This window comes from Molossus molossus, unplaced genomic scaffold, assembly GCF_014108415.1.
Source record: "Molossus molossus isolate mMolMol1 unplaced genomic scaffold, mMolMol1.p scaffold_m16_p_18, whole genome shotgun sequence".
Taxonomy (NCBI): Eukaryota; Metazoa; Chordata; class Mammalia; order Chiroptera; family Molossidae; genus Molossus; species Molossus molossus.
The window spans coordinates 61,026,090-61,044,669 of NW_023425353.1; the positions used below are offsets into that span (position 1 = coordinate 61,026,090).

At 47.2% G+C, this 18,580-nt stretch overlaps 2 protein-coding genes across 4 annotated transcripts in view; one reads left to right on the forward strand and one right to left on the reverse strand.

The window, feature by feature from the left end:
- ZDHHC3 (zinc finger DHHC-type palmitoyltransferase 3) overlaps window positions 1-4,007 on the reverse strand; it is a 44,409-nt gene extending 40,402 nt beyond the window's left edge. The window contains exon 1 of one of the 2 annotated variants that reach the window (XM_036266695.1): window positions 3,835-3,998. The gene's annotated coding sequence lies outside the window, so the exon portion shown is untranslated. Of the gene's footprint in view, window positions 1-3,834 lie in introns of both variants that reach the window. The other variant, XM_036266701.1, reaches the window with a different exon arrangement.
- Window positions 4,008-4,129: 122 nt separating this feature from the next.
- EXOSC7 (exosome component 7) overlaps window positions 4,130-18,580 on the forward strand; it is a 29,579-nt gene continuing 15,128 nt past the window's right edge. For both annotated transcript variants that reach the window (XM_036266761.1, XM_036266762.1), the window contains exons 1-3: window positions 4,130-4,201; window positions 13,261-13,362; window positions 13,669-13,763. In XM_036266761.1, coding sequence (XP_036122654.1) covers window positions 4,145-4,201; window positions 13,261-13,362; window positions 13,669-13,763 — 254 coding nt within the window. In that variant the 5' untranslated portion in view covers window positions 4,130-4,144. The remainder of the gene's footprint in view (window positions 4,202-13,260; window positions 13,363-13,668; window positions 13,764-18,580) is intronic.

An 18,580-nucleotide genomic window follows, 5' to 3' on the forward strand; every position in this document is an offset into this window, starting at 1 on the left:
GAGGTGGGACAGGTTCACTCCATCTCTTTAAGGTTCTTGTTGCTGGCTGGTGGCTAGCAGTGCCTCTTTACCTCTTGCCCTTGATACCTGGCCTGCACAATTAGCACCTTTTTATAGTCTGGCCTCTTGTCTAATTACCACAAGCCTCAATTGAGCATTTTATTTTATTGTCTTGTTTATGCACTGATTCCAGTGCCTGGGCTCTCCAGCTATAATAAACCCTAAACTCCTTCTAGGCAGGCATGTGTTTTCAGTTTATCTCTTCAGGCCCACGAGAACACTACTCATGAGCATGCGAACAAATACTTCCTCATTGTTTGAAGAGCTTCTAGATGTTTATTCTGGGTGTAAAGCACATGGTTGAAATCTGGGTCTCCATGCCTATCTCAACCCTCTGCACCAGACCACTGGCCTGCTCGGCCGCTGAGGGCTGTCCTCGGCACCTTTGAGTTAAGCCCTACTCAGCCTGTATGTAACCTTTTCCCTCATCTAAAAGGGTTAGAAATAGAACGTGGTGCTAATGGGAAATTCCTATGTTCCTCTAAAAAAAATGATTCAAGGGATGGAAGTTTATGTTTGAATAGACTCCTGGCTTTTGGAATTAAAACTAACTATAGTTTATAGGGCAATTACCAATTCCATTCCAAACATAGACCTCCTTCATCAAGTACTCTGGGGAATGAGATGGGACCTGGGAGGAGACTGCACAAAGGGTTGGTTAGGTGTGCAAATATGGGAGCCAGATTACCTGGTCTCAAATCCTGGCTCTGCCACTTACTACCTGGGTCAAGACAATTAACCTCTCTGCACCTCAGTATTCAAATTTGTAAAATTGAGAGAATAGTGTCTGTCTCACAGAGCTGTTGTGAGAACTGAATCAGATAATCTTTGTAGGGTTTTAGAACAGTGCTTTGCACATAATAAGCACTAAGTAAGTTAGTGTTAAATAGAATTAAGAGTACAGAGATTTAGAATAGACAGACCTACAAAACAGTATGCTCCCCAAAGAATCTGACAGTGATGGAAAAATGAGCTGGTTTAACAGAATAATGTGCCATCCTTGGTTTCTTGATGTTCTGGCTAACTTACATTTTTTAAATTGCTTCAATAAACCAAAAAAGAACTCTGAATTTACGGGTTTTAAAAATGTCTAATGCGTTATCACAACAAATGGGATAAAAATGTCCTGGCTGCACTGAAGTAGAACAATACAAGTGTTATTGTTTTAATAGAGAATTGAAAATGAACATTCTACTTTTTCCACCTCTCACACCTACTTAGCCTAACATGTCAGACATCATTCATAATATTATTTAGCAAATACTGCCAACCCTTCTCCATCAAGGAACCTTTAGTCAGTTGTCAGGGAAACAGTTCAAAGAGATGTTCTATATATATATATATATATTTTTTAAAGTTTTTTATTGATATTTTTTAGAGAGAAAGGAAGGGAAAGAAAGAGAGCAACATCAATGTGAGAGATACATCAATTGGCTGCCTCCTGCATGCCCCCTACTGGGCATTCAGCCCAAAACCCAGGCATGTTCCCTGACCAGGAATCAAACCGGGACCTCTCAGTCCTTGGGATGCTGCTCAATCCACTGAGCCACACTGGCTGGGTGAGATGTTCTCTATTTTTAAAGACATAATGAAAGATTTTTATATAGAGATGATTCCATTATATTCAAACTCAGACTTTTCTTTCTGTGTCTTTTCTGATATGTCCATTTGCTTCCACTTTTTAAAAAAAATTAAAAACATTTTTTTCCTTTTTCTTTTTTAGAGAGGGTAAAGGAGGGAGGGGGAGAGGGAGAGGTGGAGAGAGAGAGAGAGAGAGAGAGAGAGAGAGAGAGAGAAACATCAATGAAAGAGAACACTGATTGGCCGCCTCCTGCATGATCGGGCCCACAACCTGGGCATATGCCCTGACCAGGAATCAAACAGGTGACCTCTTGGTGCATGGGTTGATGTGAGCCACACTGGCTGGGCTGCTTCCACTTTTTAAATCTTCAATCCTCTTAGATATCCTAGCTAGTAAAATTTCACATTCAGGGTCTTTCCTTTCTCAGCAATCTCTAGTAGAAGATACCATTTTTAATATCAGCAGTCCCTTGTTATCTCATCAGAGTTCCTCACATGGAATCCAGGCATCCAATCACACACAAAGGCATCTATGTGCCACTACACGTGGGGCACCTCTGCTTTCGTCAGGAAGGAAATCCTTCCAGCTTCACCTTTTCCAATTTCCCTGGAGGGCAAAGTCCAAGCCTACAAGATGTCTTCCCTGTAGGCATACCTGTAGGGAACTATGCAGAAACATAAGAAACAACTAATGTCAAGTCTACTAAGAAGTGATCATCTATTTGGGGGGACTCAGCCATTTAGTGCTTAGGAATGTGGGAGGACATTTCCTTTCTGTACCTTCCTCTGACCCATCCACCTCCTTATCCCACCGTGCTCAGCAGTGCGACCATCATAGCTCTTAACCACCATGTTCTGTGGTTACCTTGGCCCTGGAGCCTTCCCTTCTGCCTGGGGAGCTTCTCTAGGCAGAAGAAGCATTTTACTTGTCTTAGTGTTCCAAAGCTAGCCCAATGCCCATCTATAGTAAGCTCCCAATAGTTATCTGTGAAACTGTGTTGAAGATACTATCTGCAAAACACCAAACATTCTTTGGATGATCAAGCCATCTTGTTCTGAGAACAAGAAGGTTCTTTAAAAAAAATGGGGTATCTGGGCCCTGCCAGAGTGGCTCAATTGGTTGGACGACATCCTGTGTCTGGCATTGATTCAAGGTCTGGGGCACCTGCCTGGGTTTCAGGTTTGATTCTTAGTCCAGGAGCATGGGAAGGGCAGCCCATTGATGTCTCTCTCTCTCACATCAATGTTTGTTTCTCTCTCTCTCCTCTCCCTCAGCATGTCTTCTGGTGATGATTAAAAAAAAAAAAAAAAATTAGGCATTTGGAAAAGTCACCAGATCCTGCCTTTGCTTCTTTTGGTTAACTTTTCTGCATTTACCCACATGGTTCCTTTAAAATCTGTACCATAACCTTGTCTGCTCCGCCTTAATGGGCTCCTTCAGTGACCCCATATTCACCTTGCAGGCATCCTTTCTGGATATTCAAGGTCCATAGTCCATTACAGCTGCCTCCTGGGCTGTTCCCCTCTCCCTCAGCAGCTGTCCACAGCTCCCAGAAATCACCCCATTAAGCCAGGGCTTCCAGCCACCGCTGGGAAGCGCTAAGGACACCTGGGCACTGTGCCGCTTGCCAGCGCCGGCCAAGACTGTCCCCACTACTCTTTTTAGGATAATGCTCCGGCGACCACTGTGGCAAGGGGATCCTGCAAGGTCCTGGGTCGCGTTCGGTAAAGTCCAGAGAGAGAGTGCGGGGGAAGAGGAGGGGAGAATCCCTGGGGTGGAGTGAGGACTCACTCCTAGTCCGGACCCTTCCCACCGAGAACAACCTAAAGAGAGCTTCATCGCCGCCTCTTTTCAACCATCCCAGGGCAGGGAAATGCAGGAACGGGCGCGGGTGGTGGTAGGGGAGAGCGTGGAGACAGCCCTCCGGGCCGATCACGAATGATTCGGAGTCTCTGTCTCTGTCTCTCGGTCTCGGCCTCTCACACGCACACGACCGGCTACTTCACACACACACACACTCACTTGCGCGCGCACACGCACACGCACACAACCTGCAACTTCAACTCCAGCTCATCTGAGCAAACTGCGCCGCGCGCCTCTCCCACTATGAGTCCACCGGCTCCATCCCCGGCCCGCGCCTCTCGCCTCACCCCAGCTTTTCCACCCAACCCCAGTTCCGCCTCCCAACTGACCGTGAAGTCGGAGGCAGTTCCCCAGTCCCAGGCCCCTAGCGAGGCTCCCGCCGCAGCCGCCGTCGCCTCCCCCTGCAGTCCCCGACCTGGGACCCGGCCTCGGGCTGCAGCGATGGCTCCCGGGCACAAGGCGCCGCGGCTCCCTGGACTCGGCCAGACACCCGGCGGCGCACAGGAGATGCCCATCGAGCTCCCGGCAGCGGCAGTGGCGCCTACAGGAGCGGCCGCCGCGCAGGTTGATGACGCACGGCGGGGGCGCGGTCGGCGCGGGGACGACGCGGGCTGATGACGCAAGACCCGGCTGGGCAGCATGGCGTTCGTGTCGCTGAGCGAGGCGGAGAAGGTGTATATCGTGCACGGCGTCCAGGTAGCTCCAGCAGCGGCGCGGGCGGCGCCCGCCGGGTCCCCCTGGCCCTGCGGGGCGCGGCCAGCCCTCGGTTCGCCGGGTGGAGCGGCGGGTCTGGGTTTGCCCTGTGATTAAACAGCTCTGCGGCCAAACGTTTGCAGCCTTAAGCTGGCAACGCGGGCACGTTGAGAACCCGCGGCGAGAGTCCATTTAAGACTGAAGGCGCACTTGCAGCCTTCCGGTCTACAAGGTTCGGAACCCGGGGAGGAAACCGTAGGCCTAGCCCCTGAGGCTTTAGCGAGGGAGCACGGCCCCGGGCCTCTCGCCAGCCTTCGCATGTCGCTTCGCTGTTGCTGTGGGCTTCTGGTCCGCTTTTTCTCACCTAGTGGTCCGGAGTCACAGGGAGAGAAAAGGCACCCGACGTGAAAGCGCTTTGAAAATATAAACCGCCTTCCAAACGAAGGGAGAAGTGTGTAGAAAGCAGCTCACGGCCGGTAGCACAGTATTTGCTGTTTCCCATTTGCCATTGGAGAAGTAAGATCCCTAGAGGCAGCTATAACTATACTAAGATCTTTTGTGCTCACTCTTCAGTCCTTGGTTTTGAGCACGCTAGAACCAGAGTTGGAGAAAGGTGGGCCTGGTGGTGAGCTACCAACGGAAGCGAAATGAGTCCTTCTTGACTGTAACCTACCCTGATTAGAGACCTCTCCCCAAAGCCTAGCCAGACTCCTGTATAGACTTAATCATTTTGTTTTGCTTTTCACTTTTGGTTCCGTGTGGTTAATTTCAGCTCTTCTGGTGTTCCTTTAAAGTCAGCCTTTAATTCCTTTACCTTTATTTTATGTTCATCTTTGAAATAATAAAGGAATATAAGGTACATGTCAAGGGAGTACAATCCTTTTAAAATTTTTAAAAATTTATTTATTTTGTCTTTATTCCTTTTTAGAGAGAGAGGAAGGGAGAGGGAGCAAGAGATAGAAACATCCATGGGATGGCTGCCACCTGCATGTCCCCCACTAGGGATCAGGCCCACAACCCCGGGCATGTGCCCTGACTAGGAATTGAACCAGCAACCTCTTGGTGCATGGGCCCATGCTCAGCCACTGAGCCACACCAGCGGTGTGCAATCCTTAATGGAAGCCAAAGGAACTAAATATTGGGGACGGTAATGCTCTGAAGCCTTCCCCAAGGAGATGGAATTGCTCTCCTAAATCCATGTCAAGCGTCCCTTCTGTGTATCTGCTGGACTCAGTATTTCATTCATTCAACCTAGAACTGAGCTAGACTTGAGGGATAGGAAGTAGCCTCTTTCATATAGCACCATGTTAGAAGAAAAAGATTTAAATTACAGATCTATTTGTGTGTTTATATATAAAATTGTACTGAGTCCTATGAAGGGGAAAAAAAGACCTGCCTAGTCTGGGAAATTAGGGGAGGCTTCCCTAAGGAAATAACATTTGATCTGAGCTCTCAGCATGACCAAGAATTAAGTAAGCTTGAGCATTCCAGAAGGAAAGGATGGGGAGTCCACTCACTGAGAGTAATGGTGGAAGATAGATTGCAGTGGTGGCCAGAAGCCTGATTCTCGGGATCTTAGAGGCTCAGCCACTGCCTAATCATGGATCTTAGGAGGTAATAATCCACTTGTCTGTACCATACCCTTGAGGCCTAGCCAGTGTCTAGCACTTAGTAGGTTCCTGGTAACATTGATGGTGTAAGGTAGGCCTTTAAAGGGGAGATGAGTTGGACATTGTTTTCAGTTTTTAAATTAAACCTCCCTCTCACCATTACCATGACATATTAGGGCCACAATTGTTGGTAAATGCTCAGCTCCGTGTATCACAGAACTATGCAGACTAACTGACCAAATAGACCTCTTCATAATGATTACTAACATTGACCACAAGTTTGCTGTGTTGATTGAGTAGCAGAACAATTCTGCATTTATGGAGGAACAAATCAGAATTTACACTGTTTGAGCAAAGATCAGAATGCAGGTGGACGAGCCTACCACAGATCTCCACTGACTCAGTTCTGGAATCACCTAAGCTTTTGTTTAGTTGGTTGCTGAGTGCCAGCAGTGCACCCTCCGCAATGCCTAGCTGGAATTCTTTTCTTGCCCCTAAAGACCTAATCATTTTGTGTTTTACTGTTCACCTTTGGTCCTATTTGGTCATTTTCAGCTTCTGGCACCCCTTACCCTCTGCCTTTGATTCTGTTACTATTTCCAGGATATTTCATCTTGTTTTGGTGGTAGTTAGAAGCAGTTGAAAGTAACCTCACAGTGTGTATTGAGGATTCAGTTGCTAGTTATGTTACCAACAATCTGGCTGAAGCAAAAATATGCATGATAAGAATGTGTTTCTCCAGGAATTTAAGAGCAGTTGGATCTTCAGGCTCTCCCTTGCTGCCTCTGCTGCTTTCTCTTCTCTCTTTCCCCTAAGGGAAAGCCCCCAAATCTAAATTCAGGATCGATTCTTATTCAAATTCATAAGCACTTTATTTTTTATTTTATTTATTTTCTTATTCTCACTGAGGATATTTTTTACATTTATCTTCAGACTGAGTGGGATGGAGAGGGAGAGAGAGAAACATCTATGTGAGAGAGACACATCTATTGGTTGCCACCCACATGACCCCAACCAGGGCCAGGGACGAACCACAACCAAGGTACATGCCGTTGGCCGGAATCGAACCCGGGACTCCCTGGTGTGCAGGCTGACGCTCTAACTGCTGAACCAAACTGGTCAGGGCCATAAGCACTTTAAGAGTAGAAACTTAAATGCATGGGCAAAGCAGCTGCTCCTGGTGGTGGCAGGCCAGGAATAAATCCACCCCCAAAAAAGGACAGGGTCTCTTTTTTTTTTTTTTTTTTTTATCCTCACCCGAGGGTATTTTTCCATTTTTTGTACAGATAGAGTGGGAGGGAGAGAGAGAGAGAAACATCGACGTGAAAGGGACACATCGAGTGGCTGCCACCCGCACAACCAACCAGGGCCGGGGACAAACCGCAACCGAAGTACGTGCCCTTAGCGGGAACCGAACCCGGGTCTCTCCAGACCGCAGGCCGACGCTCTAACTGCTGAGCCAAACCGGCCAGGGCCAGGGTCTCTTTTTTTATAGGGAATTAATAGTAAGACATATGGTGGATTGTCACATAGACCACTAGAAAGAACAAGGTATTCCTAAATTAACAGATAACATCAGGTAGTTATACTATACATTCATTAACCTCCTTCCTGAGGGCATGACATTTATCTTTGAGTGGCATTTTGGTTTTCTCGGTAGTCAACCAAGCCTGAGGCTATAGAGTTGAGCTCACCATTTCCCAGAACCTTTGCTGCTGGAGCCATATTGCATTTCAGTGAGTTCCCTTATACTCTTTTTTTGTTTTTTAATCCTCATCCGAGGACATTTTTTTCATTTTGTTCAGATAGAGTGGAAGGGAGAGAGAAGAAGAGAAAGAGAAACATCGTCGTGAAAGGTACACATAGAATGGCTGCCACCCACACGACCCAACCAGGGCCGGGGACAAACTGCAACCGAGGTACGTGCCCTTAGCGGGAACCGAACCCGGGTCTCTCTTGACCGCAGGCCAACGCTCCAACTGCTGAGCCAAACTGGCCAGGGCCCCTTACACTCTTTATATTGGCTTTCTGTTTCTCAGGCTTTGCGGTAGAAAGACTGTACTTGACTCCCACGTCCTGGGGTTACAGTTCATTCCCCTGTATGAGAAACCAGCCCTTCTAGTTCAGTTCTAGACTTGTCGATGGACAGACTTATTAGGCTGAGACTTGGCCACTGGGGTACAAGGCACACTTGAGAGAGAACAGTTTTTGGATAGGGGGATGGATCATTTTAGGTTCTAGTAGAAAATGGAATCTAATCAGATAATTCAGGAGACTTTTTGATGGGACTCTATGACAGTATGGATGTGTTAGGGAATCAACAAGAGAGATTGAAGAACCCAAACACTAGGGACCACAGGGAGCAGCGAGCGACCAGCTCTAGGCCAAAGGGGTCCATGGAGGGAATAGTGTTACCAGAAACAACGATAGCTGGGGCCATGGAGGAAGAGCTGCCAGCAGCTCCTGGGTAGGTGCACGCACAGTCAGAAATGTGCCCCAGGTCAGAGGTGTGTGAAGCGGGGCACTCTGTTCTCCTTCTGGTACCTTCCATTGGCCAAACTCAACCAGAAGGCAAAGGGAAATTAAAAGGGAATCTAGGTGATGCAGTTTGGAGGGAGTCAACCTGGTGCACAGGACAGGAAAGGATGGAGAATGGTCCTGAGGGGTGGGGCAGGGCAAGGAAAGGTTGATAAACCAGTATTTTAATACATGATTCGATTGGTTTCTGTTAAGTCCCCTCTCAGCCTTTGAAGGCCAAGATGTCGCACTTTAGGTACATATTATCTCAGGTTCAGACCAGGTTGTGGCAGGTGATTAGCCCCACCAAAAAACAGCTTCTTGGGGTTCTGTCAAAGCCATTTCATCAAATTTTTCTCAGCAGTTGAAGGGCAGTGTGGCTCAGCTGATTGTGCCAGTTTCTGTTCTGTGGATCCAGCCTTACCCGGAAGCAGCACAGAAAAGGGCACACAAGGGCAGTCAGGCCTCAGCTGCTCAAGCGGCCATGCCGGACACTTGATTTTGAGCCCTGTGCCATTTTCGTTTACGGACCCATGGCACTAAAAGGTTGCACCTAGCCGCAAATAACTGTGGCTGTTTTGATTTATAGATCTGTAGAATTAGAGAAGCACCTTGGAGGCCATTTAATTCAATCTCCATCTTTTAGTTAACGGCAGGACCAGGCCTGGAACCCATGACTAATGCCCCTAGTGATTGCTCACACTTGTACCATGCCTGCAGCCTGTGATGGATTCCTTGTAAATGTATCTCTGGGCCAGGTTTTCACTTTCCTAGCCGGGCACACCTGGGAGATGGACCAACGGTAGTCAGAGACTGACCTAGAAAGCCTTCTGTTCTGTGGATGGGTGGTGAAGAGACAGTTACATCGTTTTGAGTTCTCCCTAAAGGCTCATTCTCCCAGACTTGAAATTCTGTTGTTTTTCACGTCCATATCTCCCCAAACTCAATAGGGATTGCCTTCAGGGAGGGGACTGCAGGAAGTGGGTGACTGGCAAAGGGACCTCCACCAGACCTATGATTTTTTTTTTTTTTAATTTCTCAAAATAAAAAGGTCAGTCAAAAAGGTCAGTTGCATGCAGTCAGCCAGGTAGTTTAAAGAGAAGCTTCTGACAGTTAACATACTTCATGACAGTGTTTTTTAATATTTGGAGGAGCATTAACCCTTTTGAGAATCTGATGATTCTGATGATTCTTTTTCTGGAAAAAATAAAGTGCTTTCAAAAAATGTTTAGAGAGGACTTCTGGTCAATATGGCGGGTAGGTAAACGTGGTATCTGTCCTCCCACAACCACATCAAAGTTACAACTAAACTACAGAACAACCATCATTCAAAACCGCCTAAAATCAAGCTGAATGGAAGTCCTACAACTATGGAATTAAAGCAGCAGCCACATCCAGACTGGCAGGAGGGGCGGGCGACAGGCTGGTCCCACACCCACGTGTGGCGGATAAAAATCAGGATAAAAAACCTCGGCTGGGAAGGTCCTCCCTGAGGACTGAGGGGTCCCCATCCCACACCAGGTGCCCTGCTCAGGGTTCCAGTGCCAGGAAGAGACTCCCTATAACTTCTGGCTGGAAAAACCAGCGGGAACTGAGGCTCAGGGAAGCTGATGCGGCTGGAGCCCCAGGCAGCTCCTTAAAGGGCCCGCGCAAGGACTTATCGGATTCTCTCCCTCTAAGCTTGGAGGGGAGGCAGCTCGAGGGGCACCAGAGTCATACAGGGAAGAACTGAGCTGTTTGGCACTGGAGTGAGGGCTGGAGAGGGGGCTTTCTCCAGGACTGACATGCTGTCGGAGGCCTTTGTTCCTTTGGTGAGCCCTTCCCTGGGGCGGCAGACAGCTGCCATATCTGGGACTCCAGCAACCTGGCTCACACTGGTAGCCCCGCCCTGGTGACTCCCTGAGGCCCTGCCCCACCCAACTTTCAGGCCCACCCAAGCTGTTGCCACTTGCTTAACCATAAGATTGGCCTGTCTTGGATCCTGCTTCAGGTTTTCCTAAATTCTTTCAAACAAGCAGCATCTGGTCTCACATAGCCCCATACCGCTCATTAAGTAATACACTGAAACAAACACAGGGAGGCAGCCAAAATGAGGAGACAAACAGGTCCCAAATGAAAGAACAGAACAAAACCCCAAGAAAAGAACTAAGCAAAATGGAGATAAGCAACCTAACAGAGGCTGAGTTCAAAATACTGGTTATAAGGATGCTCAGTGAACTTAGTGAGAACCTCAGTGAACTTAGTGAGGGCCTCAAGAGCATAAAAAAGGACCAGTCAGAAATGATGGATGCACAGTCAGAAATGAAGGAGGCATTAACTGAAATAAAGAATAATTTATACAGATTCAATAGTAGAGTAGTACATAAATCCAAGAAGCAAACCATTGATTTGGAATATAAGGAAGCAAAAAACGCCCAATCAGAACAGCAAAAAGAAAAAAGAATCCAAAATAATGAGGAGAGTGTAAGGAACCTCTGGGACAACTTCAAGTGTGCCAACATTCGCATCTTGGGGGTGCCAGAAGGAGAAGAGAGAGAACAAGAAATTTAAAACCTGTTTGAAACAGTAATGGCAGAAAACTTTCCTAACTTGGTGAAGGAAACAGACATACAAGTCCAGGAAGCACAGAGAGTCCCAAACAAGATGAACCCCAAGAGGCCCACACCAAGACACATCATCATCAAAATGCAAAAGGTCCAAGACAAAGAGAGAATCTTAAAAGCAGCAAGAGAAAGGCAGCTAGTTACCTACAAGGGAGTTCCCATTAGGCTGTCAGCTGATTTCTCAAAAGAAACTTTGCAGGCCAGAAGGGAGTGGCAAGAAATATTCAGAGTGATGGAAAGCAAGAACCTACAACAAAATTACTCTATCCTGCAAAGCTGTCATTTAGAATCGATGGACATATAAACAGTTTCCCGGACAAGAAAAAGCTAAAGGAGTTCATCACCACCAAACCATTATTATATGAAATGATGAAGGGTCTTTTTGAAGAAAAAGATAAAATATATGAACAAACAAAATGGCAATGAATACATATCTATCGACAATGGAATCTACTAACAAAATGAGTAGGCAGAACAGAAACATTCTCATAGATGCAGAGAACATTTTGTTGGTTGCCAGATGGGAGGGGTGTTGGGGGAATGGATGAAAAAGGTGAAGGGATTAAGAAGTACAAATTCATTGCTAGACTGACAAACCTCAAAGGGAAAGGGGTTGGGGTTGGGAAGAAAGAAACCAAAGAACTTATATGCATAACCAGTGGACACAGACAATAGTGTGGGAAAAGGCGGGAGTGGGGAGGAGGGGGTCAATGGGGGAAAAATGAAGAACATCTATAATACATCCAACAATAAAGATTTAAAAAAAAAGTTTAAAGAATGAGGAAGATTTCTGAGGTGATGGGGAGTGGTTCCCTGCATATGTAAAATGTTAAAAAGAAGTATAAAAGAGTATCTGTAGTAGGCCACCCTGATATAAGAAGGAGATATTTGAAGTATTCATGTGTCTGCTCATTCGTGCAAAGGAGATTCAGAAAATATGACCCAGGAACTAAACAGATTGGTTACCTGTCCGGTGGGGGGGTGGGGGGGAGAGGGAGGAGAGGAGAGTGACTTCTCTAAGCATACCTTTTCTGATAGCTTTGACTCCAGAGTCACAGTGGTGGGCCACATACCCAAAAAGTAAGTAAGTAATTAAAAGTAACCAGGATGCAGGGGACCCAGACTGAAACACAGACTGCTGCATGTGAATAACAGCCCCCTCAAAGGATGGGGGAAGACAACTGGAAAACAATATTTTGAGTGGGTACCATACAGTTAAAGACAAAAAACTCTAGACAAACATTGAACTCTATTAGTAAGTTTGTTTCTCACAGGTATGGGTTAGCAATTCTGAAACTATGTGTATACTCAGATTTAACTAATACCTAAATACATTGTAGATAAGGAAAGCCAGGTTTCTCCCTGTCTGAGAGAGAAGTTACAATAAGACAAGCAGGATGGTTAGAACCAACTACCATTGACAACGTAGCTTTTTATTTTTTTAAGTGCCCTTGATCAGACTCGAACCTGAGACTCTGGTCCTCGGGTTGATGCTCTAACTGCTGAGCCAAACCGGCTAGGGAGTGAACACAGCTTTTTAATAGATATGCGCATAGATACAGAAATAAATGCAGATGTGTGCATGTACATGTGTGGGTTAGTGTACACACATGTGTTTTCTAGCTCTGTCTGCTGAGAAGCTCTAGAAGCAGTGACACCCCAGCAGCAATAAACCTACTTACCACCCAGAATCTGATTTTTCTCCAATAAGAGGAACCAGGGCTCTTTGGAGAAAGGACTGATCCCAGAGTCTGGGCTGATGGAAAATAAAGAAGTGCTCGGCCTGGCCAATGTGGCTCGGTTGGTTTGGTGTCCTGTGCACCAAAGGGTCGTGGTTTGATTCCCAGTCTGGGCACATGCCCAGGTTGTGGGTTTGATCCCTGGTCGGGTGTGTACGGGACGCAACTGATTGACGTTTCTCTCTTACATTGATGTTTCCCTCTCCCTTCCTCTCTAAAATCAATTAAAAAAAAGAAAGTGCTCAAAACAGGTTGGAAGCACGTTGATAGAACATAGGAACCCACCCAAAGGCGCTCCCAGTGGCCAAATCGGGAGCAACAAGATAAATAATGGTATAGCCACAGCATAAAACAGACACCTATGAGTTAACACTGATATCCGTAAATAATTGAAGAAGTAAATAGGGATAAGGGACAAGCAGTACCTAGACCACTCTGAAACCCATCTTTGGCATCGGGTTGGCAAACTTGGATGATTCACTAAAAAAAAAGATGTACTGCATAGTTCTGTAGGAGAATAGAAAGGAGTGAATTGGTTCAGGAGTGTTGTTGGTTTGGGATCACAACCTTAGGATGGACGTTGTTGCTCTTAGGAAGACCTCCGCGTGGACGGCCGTGGATGTGAAGACTACCGATGTGTCGAAGTGGAAACCGATGTGGTGTCCAACACCAGTGGGTCTGCCAGGGTCAAGCTGGTGAGTACTGTGGCCACAGTCCATCCGTGCCCAGGGGGAGGAATGGGGAGGTCCTAGTGAACCAGCTGCAGGATCCTCCAGTCTTTTGCAGCACAAAGTGTTCTGGGGAAATCCGAGGTCCAAGCCAAACTCTGGGAGGGTATCTGCCTGTATTTGAAGGACCTCTCATGTTCTCAAAGGGTCACTTTCCAAGTCCCAGCACTGCTCCTAAGAAAGTCCTCCAGGGGTGCATGTCCACGAAGGAGGGAGCTGGTTGGGTGCCTGGCTGCTTGCCCGGAGTGAGGATCTTCTTGCATACGTCCGCAGGGTCACACGGACATCTTGGTGGGAGTGAAAGCAGAAATGGGGGTGCCGAAGCTGGAGAAACCAAATGAAGGCTACTTGGAGTTCTTTGTTGACTGGTCAGTACTTTGCAAATGTTTTTTTAAAAAAAACAATTTAAAAGATGAAGATTCAGAGAATGAACCTCTGGTTTCCTGTTGAGTCCACTTTTATTTTGTATTAATTTGTCATTTATCCAGACAGCAGGTATTTACTGAGTTCTGCCTAAGGGCCAGGCACTGGGATATGTGGAAAGAGGCGTTGGGTCAAGTTCTGCCCTTGTCCTAGTTACCCGGCCCTCACTGGGCCTCATTTTCCATCTGAAAGGAGGGTGTCTGCCAGGCAGCCCAGCATATGACTGTTGTGAGAGCCAAATGAGATGATGGATGCTTTGAAAAACATCAAGCACAGATGATAAGGATCATTTGGTTTAAAGTGACCTGTTTCCTTCCCTGCTCTAGCTTTGCAGAAAACTTCTCATGACTTGCTTGGCAGAGCAAGGACTAGTGCCAACCAAGTGGCCCGACAGGCTGAGGGAGTGGCAGCTCGGCAGTGTGGGTGCTGGGAAGAGCTGACTCCAGTCCAGCCAGCCAGCTTGAGGCGGACTTTCTTCTCTCTGGCCAGCTATGTGGCCCCAGGCTAGTTACTCACTTCTCTGCGCCTAGTTGTTTTTATTTTTTATTTTTTTTTATCTAAACAAATGGTGATATTAATACTATTGTGCTGATAAGGAAATGAGATAATGAAGATAGAGCACCTAGAATGACCACCGGCTGCCAGGGGGCTTTCAATAAATGTCATTTCTCTCCCTCTTGTTACCTCCCTTCTAGGGGCTGGGGCTTTTTATTGGGTTGCTGACCCAGCCTCATCTTCTGTCTGTAGCTTCACTTGTAGTGAGTGATGACAGCAGGTCTTCTTGAGGTGGGTAAGGCTCTCTATTGGCTCATGTTAGGTGCAGTTATATATTATTGATACTGTGTTGGGGGTCCCCAAGACCACCCCCACATTTGGAGATTTGCTGGAAGGATTCACAGGACTCAGCATATAATTGTACTCAAGACTAAGATTTATTACAGATGCAATAAAGCACAGCATGTGTGCCCACAATGATTCTGAAAGAAAACCCATTAGAGACACAACACACAAGGTATTTTTGGGTGCAGGTCATGTAAGCACCCTCTGTTTAACACATACCACAATACCAGGCTCCTAGAAGGAAAGCAAGTATTCAGCATAAAGCATATTTTTGCAGAAACTGTCTAGGCACAGTGCAGTTTCCTGTTGCCTGGGAATGAGAGCCAAGCTCGCAGATGCAGCTGAGCCATCCTCCTACAGATGGCAGCCCTGGGCCTGCTGCCTCAGCCTTTTCTGCAGATGCTAACCCACATTTGTATAGTAAGTTACAGGCTTCCAGCCTTCACTTCCAAACAGAAGTTCATTTCTCACTAACTGTTTATGAGAGAAAAGAGTTCAGAGAGGGTGAGTGGTTTTCCTATGGTCACATAGCTAGGTCTGCCGACTCGGAGTCTTTGCTCTTTCTCCTTCATGTAGCCTATGGAGGCCGGCTTTGGAGGGATATTGTACTTAGAGGTCCCAGGACATGTCTGCGTTCCTCTTTCTGGCTAGTTTTCCTTCTATCCCATTCCTGCCCCCTGTGCTGGCCCAGAGCAGTTTCGTCTCCTGGTTCTACTCAGCTATGAGTTGTGCAGTGGAATCGGCCCAATCTTAGTTGCTATGCTTGATGGTGACCTTGCTCAGGCTCCCCGCTCACCTCTTCCTTTGCTCTTGGAGGAAGAAAACTGCCCCTCCTGACCTCGATCTGCCTAATTCAGGACAGTAAACAGTCACAGAGGGTCAGACTCCATGTGTGAGGAACTGGAATTAGCTTTCCTTTCCTTCCTCTTCATTATCTTCTCCCTCTTCACCTTAGACCGAAGACAGTCACCCAGGCACACCAAAGAGAGGGTGTTGTACTCAGATGCTTGGTACAGGAGACACACTTCATTGTGGCTCTGTGTCTGAACGTGGCTTAAGGTTTGCCTGCTGTTCTTGTCTCCTTCTTGTCCCAGCTTTAAAGGGAGGGTGGCTCTAGGTTGAGAAGACCCTTGGAGCTGCCTTTTCTAAGACCTGGCCACTAGGACTGAGCCTCTCTGTCCTGGCTGAGAGTGGCTGCCTTCTGGTCTTGTTGCCCCTTTGCCAATCTCAGGAGAGCCCCACAGGCCTAGAAGCTCCAGTTCCCAGGGAGTTCTGAATCTCTTTCTCAAGACGGATAGTTTCAGGTGGCACACTGTAGCATCTTTAAGTGGCTCAGTTAGTGTGATCAGCCCAGCAGCAGAATTACCATGAGAGATTCATAAAACCTCATTTTCCTCCAGAGAAGGGAGAGATTACCAAGTGCCACTGGTTACCACCTTTCTCAGAACCTCATTTGAGTCTGCAGGGAGCAACTCTGAATTGCATAAGCAGACAGACTCCTTCATTCTGATCCAGTGAATAGTGCCCAGCAATAGGGGTGCTGCCATCTCCCCCAGGCCCTGGGTATAGGGTCTCTGCTGGAGAGCTCAAGGCTGAAACACAGTTCTTACCCTGCAGGAGGGAAATATTTGGGTGGGGAAGGAGGGAGGGTCCCCTCCTGCCAATCTGAGCCCAGCTTGACCTAACTACTTATCAGCTACTTTCAGGTTTGTTGGTTTTTTAATTCTCATCGGAGGATATTTCTCTATTTACTTCCTAGTTTTAATTATTTAAATTCCCAGAGGTAGAGAGGTCTCAGAAAACTAATTGCTTTTCTACTAAGTCATTCTACTTCAGTTTGTCTCCTTGGAATAATACATGGAGTCTGAGGTAGATATGCCGCGCCCCCGGCTGCACTGACCCTGACCCCATACTTGGAGCAGTCAGGACCTGGGATTCCTGGGATCTGCTCCAGAGAAGCCTGGCAGCCCTTTCACTCAGCTGGGAGCAGACGCAGACCTTCTCGCTTCTGTCTCATGTCTCTGTTGTTGCCTGAAATAGGCCATTTTAAATAAGAACTTTGAAACTTTAGGAAAAGGTGGTTTCCATCTAAAGCCCAGAGAAAGGTAAGAATTGAATGAGCTGGTGTGTCACTCTGGGTTACCACTAGGTGGCGATCCATCGAGCCACTTCTCAGCTGTCTGACCCCCATGTTGATGGTTTTAGGAACTGGTTAACCCTCTCCCGGGCTCAATTTTTTATTGTTGAGAAACGCACGTTTCATTCATAGGCGTTTCAGTATGCTCGCCACTTGTCACTTCCCTTTGGGACTTAACTACTTTTCAACGTGATCACTTGTGCTCTACACTAATATTGAACCACGAGCTTTGAGCCCTGAATTGGAGGGTGGAGCCACTTGATCTGTTCCTTACCTGCTTAGCGACACTTGAAGGGGGCACTGTTCTTGGCTGAAGGGCCAGGGGTGGGGGCCAAGCAGAGCAGAACCTGCAGAAGCCACTCGAGGCTGGCTGTAGTTTTGAAAGTCTCCAGAGTTAAGATAACTCTCAGGAACTTCAAACAAGGCCTTAGGTGACAAGCCCTGAATGTGCTACTATTCCCAACTCATTTATGGGGACGCTTTGGTAGATTCAGAAATGAGTACATGAGTCAGGCATCGGGACCTGCCTTGGGGCTGGATGACTGCTGGGTGGGGCCTGAGTCAGCCTTGGCACAGGTGCCCACTGACTGACTTTTCTGCCATGGGCCTGGCCTGACCTGGCTGTAAGACTCCATGGGTTTGCAGGTTGATTGTAAGGGACACAACAGTGGGCCTAGTGTCTGAAGTCCCACTGCAGGTGGATGTGGCCTTGATCTCAGTCGACCCCAGCCAAACCGGGAGAGATGTGCCGGGCAGGAGGAGCGGCGTGGAGGTGATGAGTCAGGAGGGGTGGAGAACTGGGAGAGGCAGCGTTCCCAGGATTTTTATTAGTTTATCCAGCTCAGTAAGTGATTTCCCAACAGCCCTGGAAGAGTGGATTTTTGTGAAGGATCTGAATTGGTTTGGGTAACTATAAACATAAAGACATTTGGTCTTATGCTAAAAAACCTAAGTGTATGCTCTCCCCTACTGAAAGAATATATTGTGATGCCTGTGAGCAGAGGGTTAGGATCACCAGCCTGTGTTTCTCTCTCCCTTTTTAAACTGTGTACCTAATAGAGAAGCCTTTTATTTAGGACTCTCTTGGTGCACATTCCTTGACTCCAGCATTTGTGCTCTAGTAATAATTCCCAAGACCAGAGCACCCATTCATCACTTTGAGGCATTGGACAGGCCCAAGGAAAGCTAACCTGACTGATGTTAGGCTACAAGCCAAACATGCCCAACCGCACATTCAGGGAGCGTCCAGCAAAGCCTGGCAGACAAGGGCCAGGCTGCCTGAGTTTAGAATCTTAGCTCCCCAGTCCCTGGATGTGTGACCTTGGGCAAGTTACACAACCTTTCTGTGACTTGGTCTCATTGTCTCTAAAATGGGGTCAATAACGGTGCCTACCTTTAGGCTTGTGAAAATTAAATGAGCCAATACATCTAAAGTGCTCACAATGGTTTAGCCCATGGTAAACATTCCAAAAAAGTTGTTAAAGTCTCCTTCCTTGTGAAGTGAAAGTCTGGCCATAACTGCGGTCTCACAGTGTCCTGAGGCCACAGCCCACCTGCAAGATTTTTCTTCACTAGTGGAGGCTTTCATGCAAGATGAATGAAAATGCCTTTAGACAGGGTCTGAAAGCTTGCCTGTATCCCTCACTCCCTGTTAATTACATAGGCCCTTTGTTCAGATGCCTGCAGTTACCTGGCTGGTTGGTCCCTGCAGGCATTTGGTTTATAGTCCTCTGGAGATGGCCTCCAAGGCCCTTGCCAGATGTACATTTCTGACCAACTCTATCA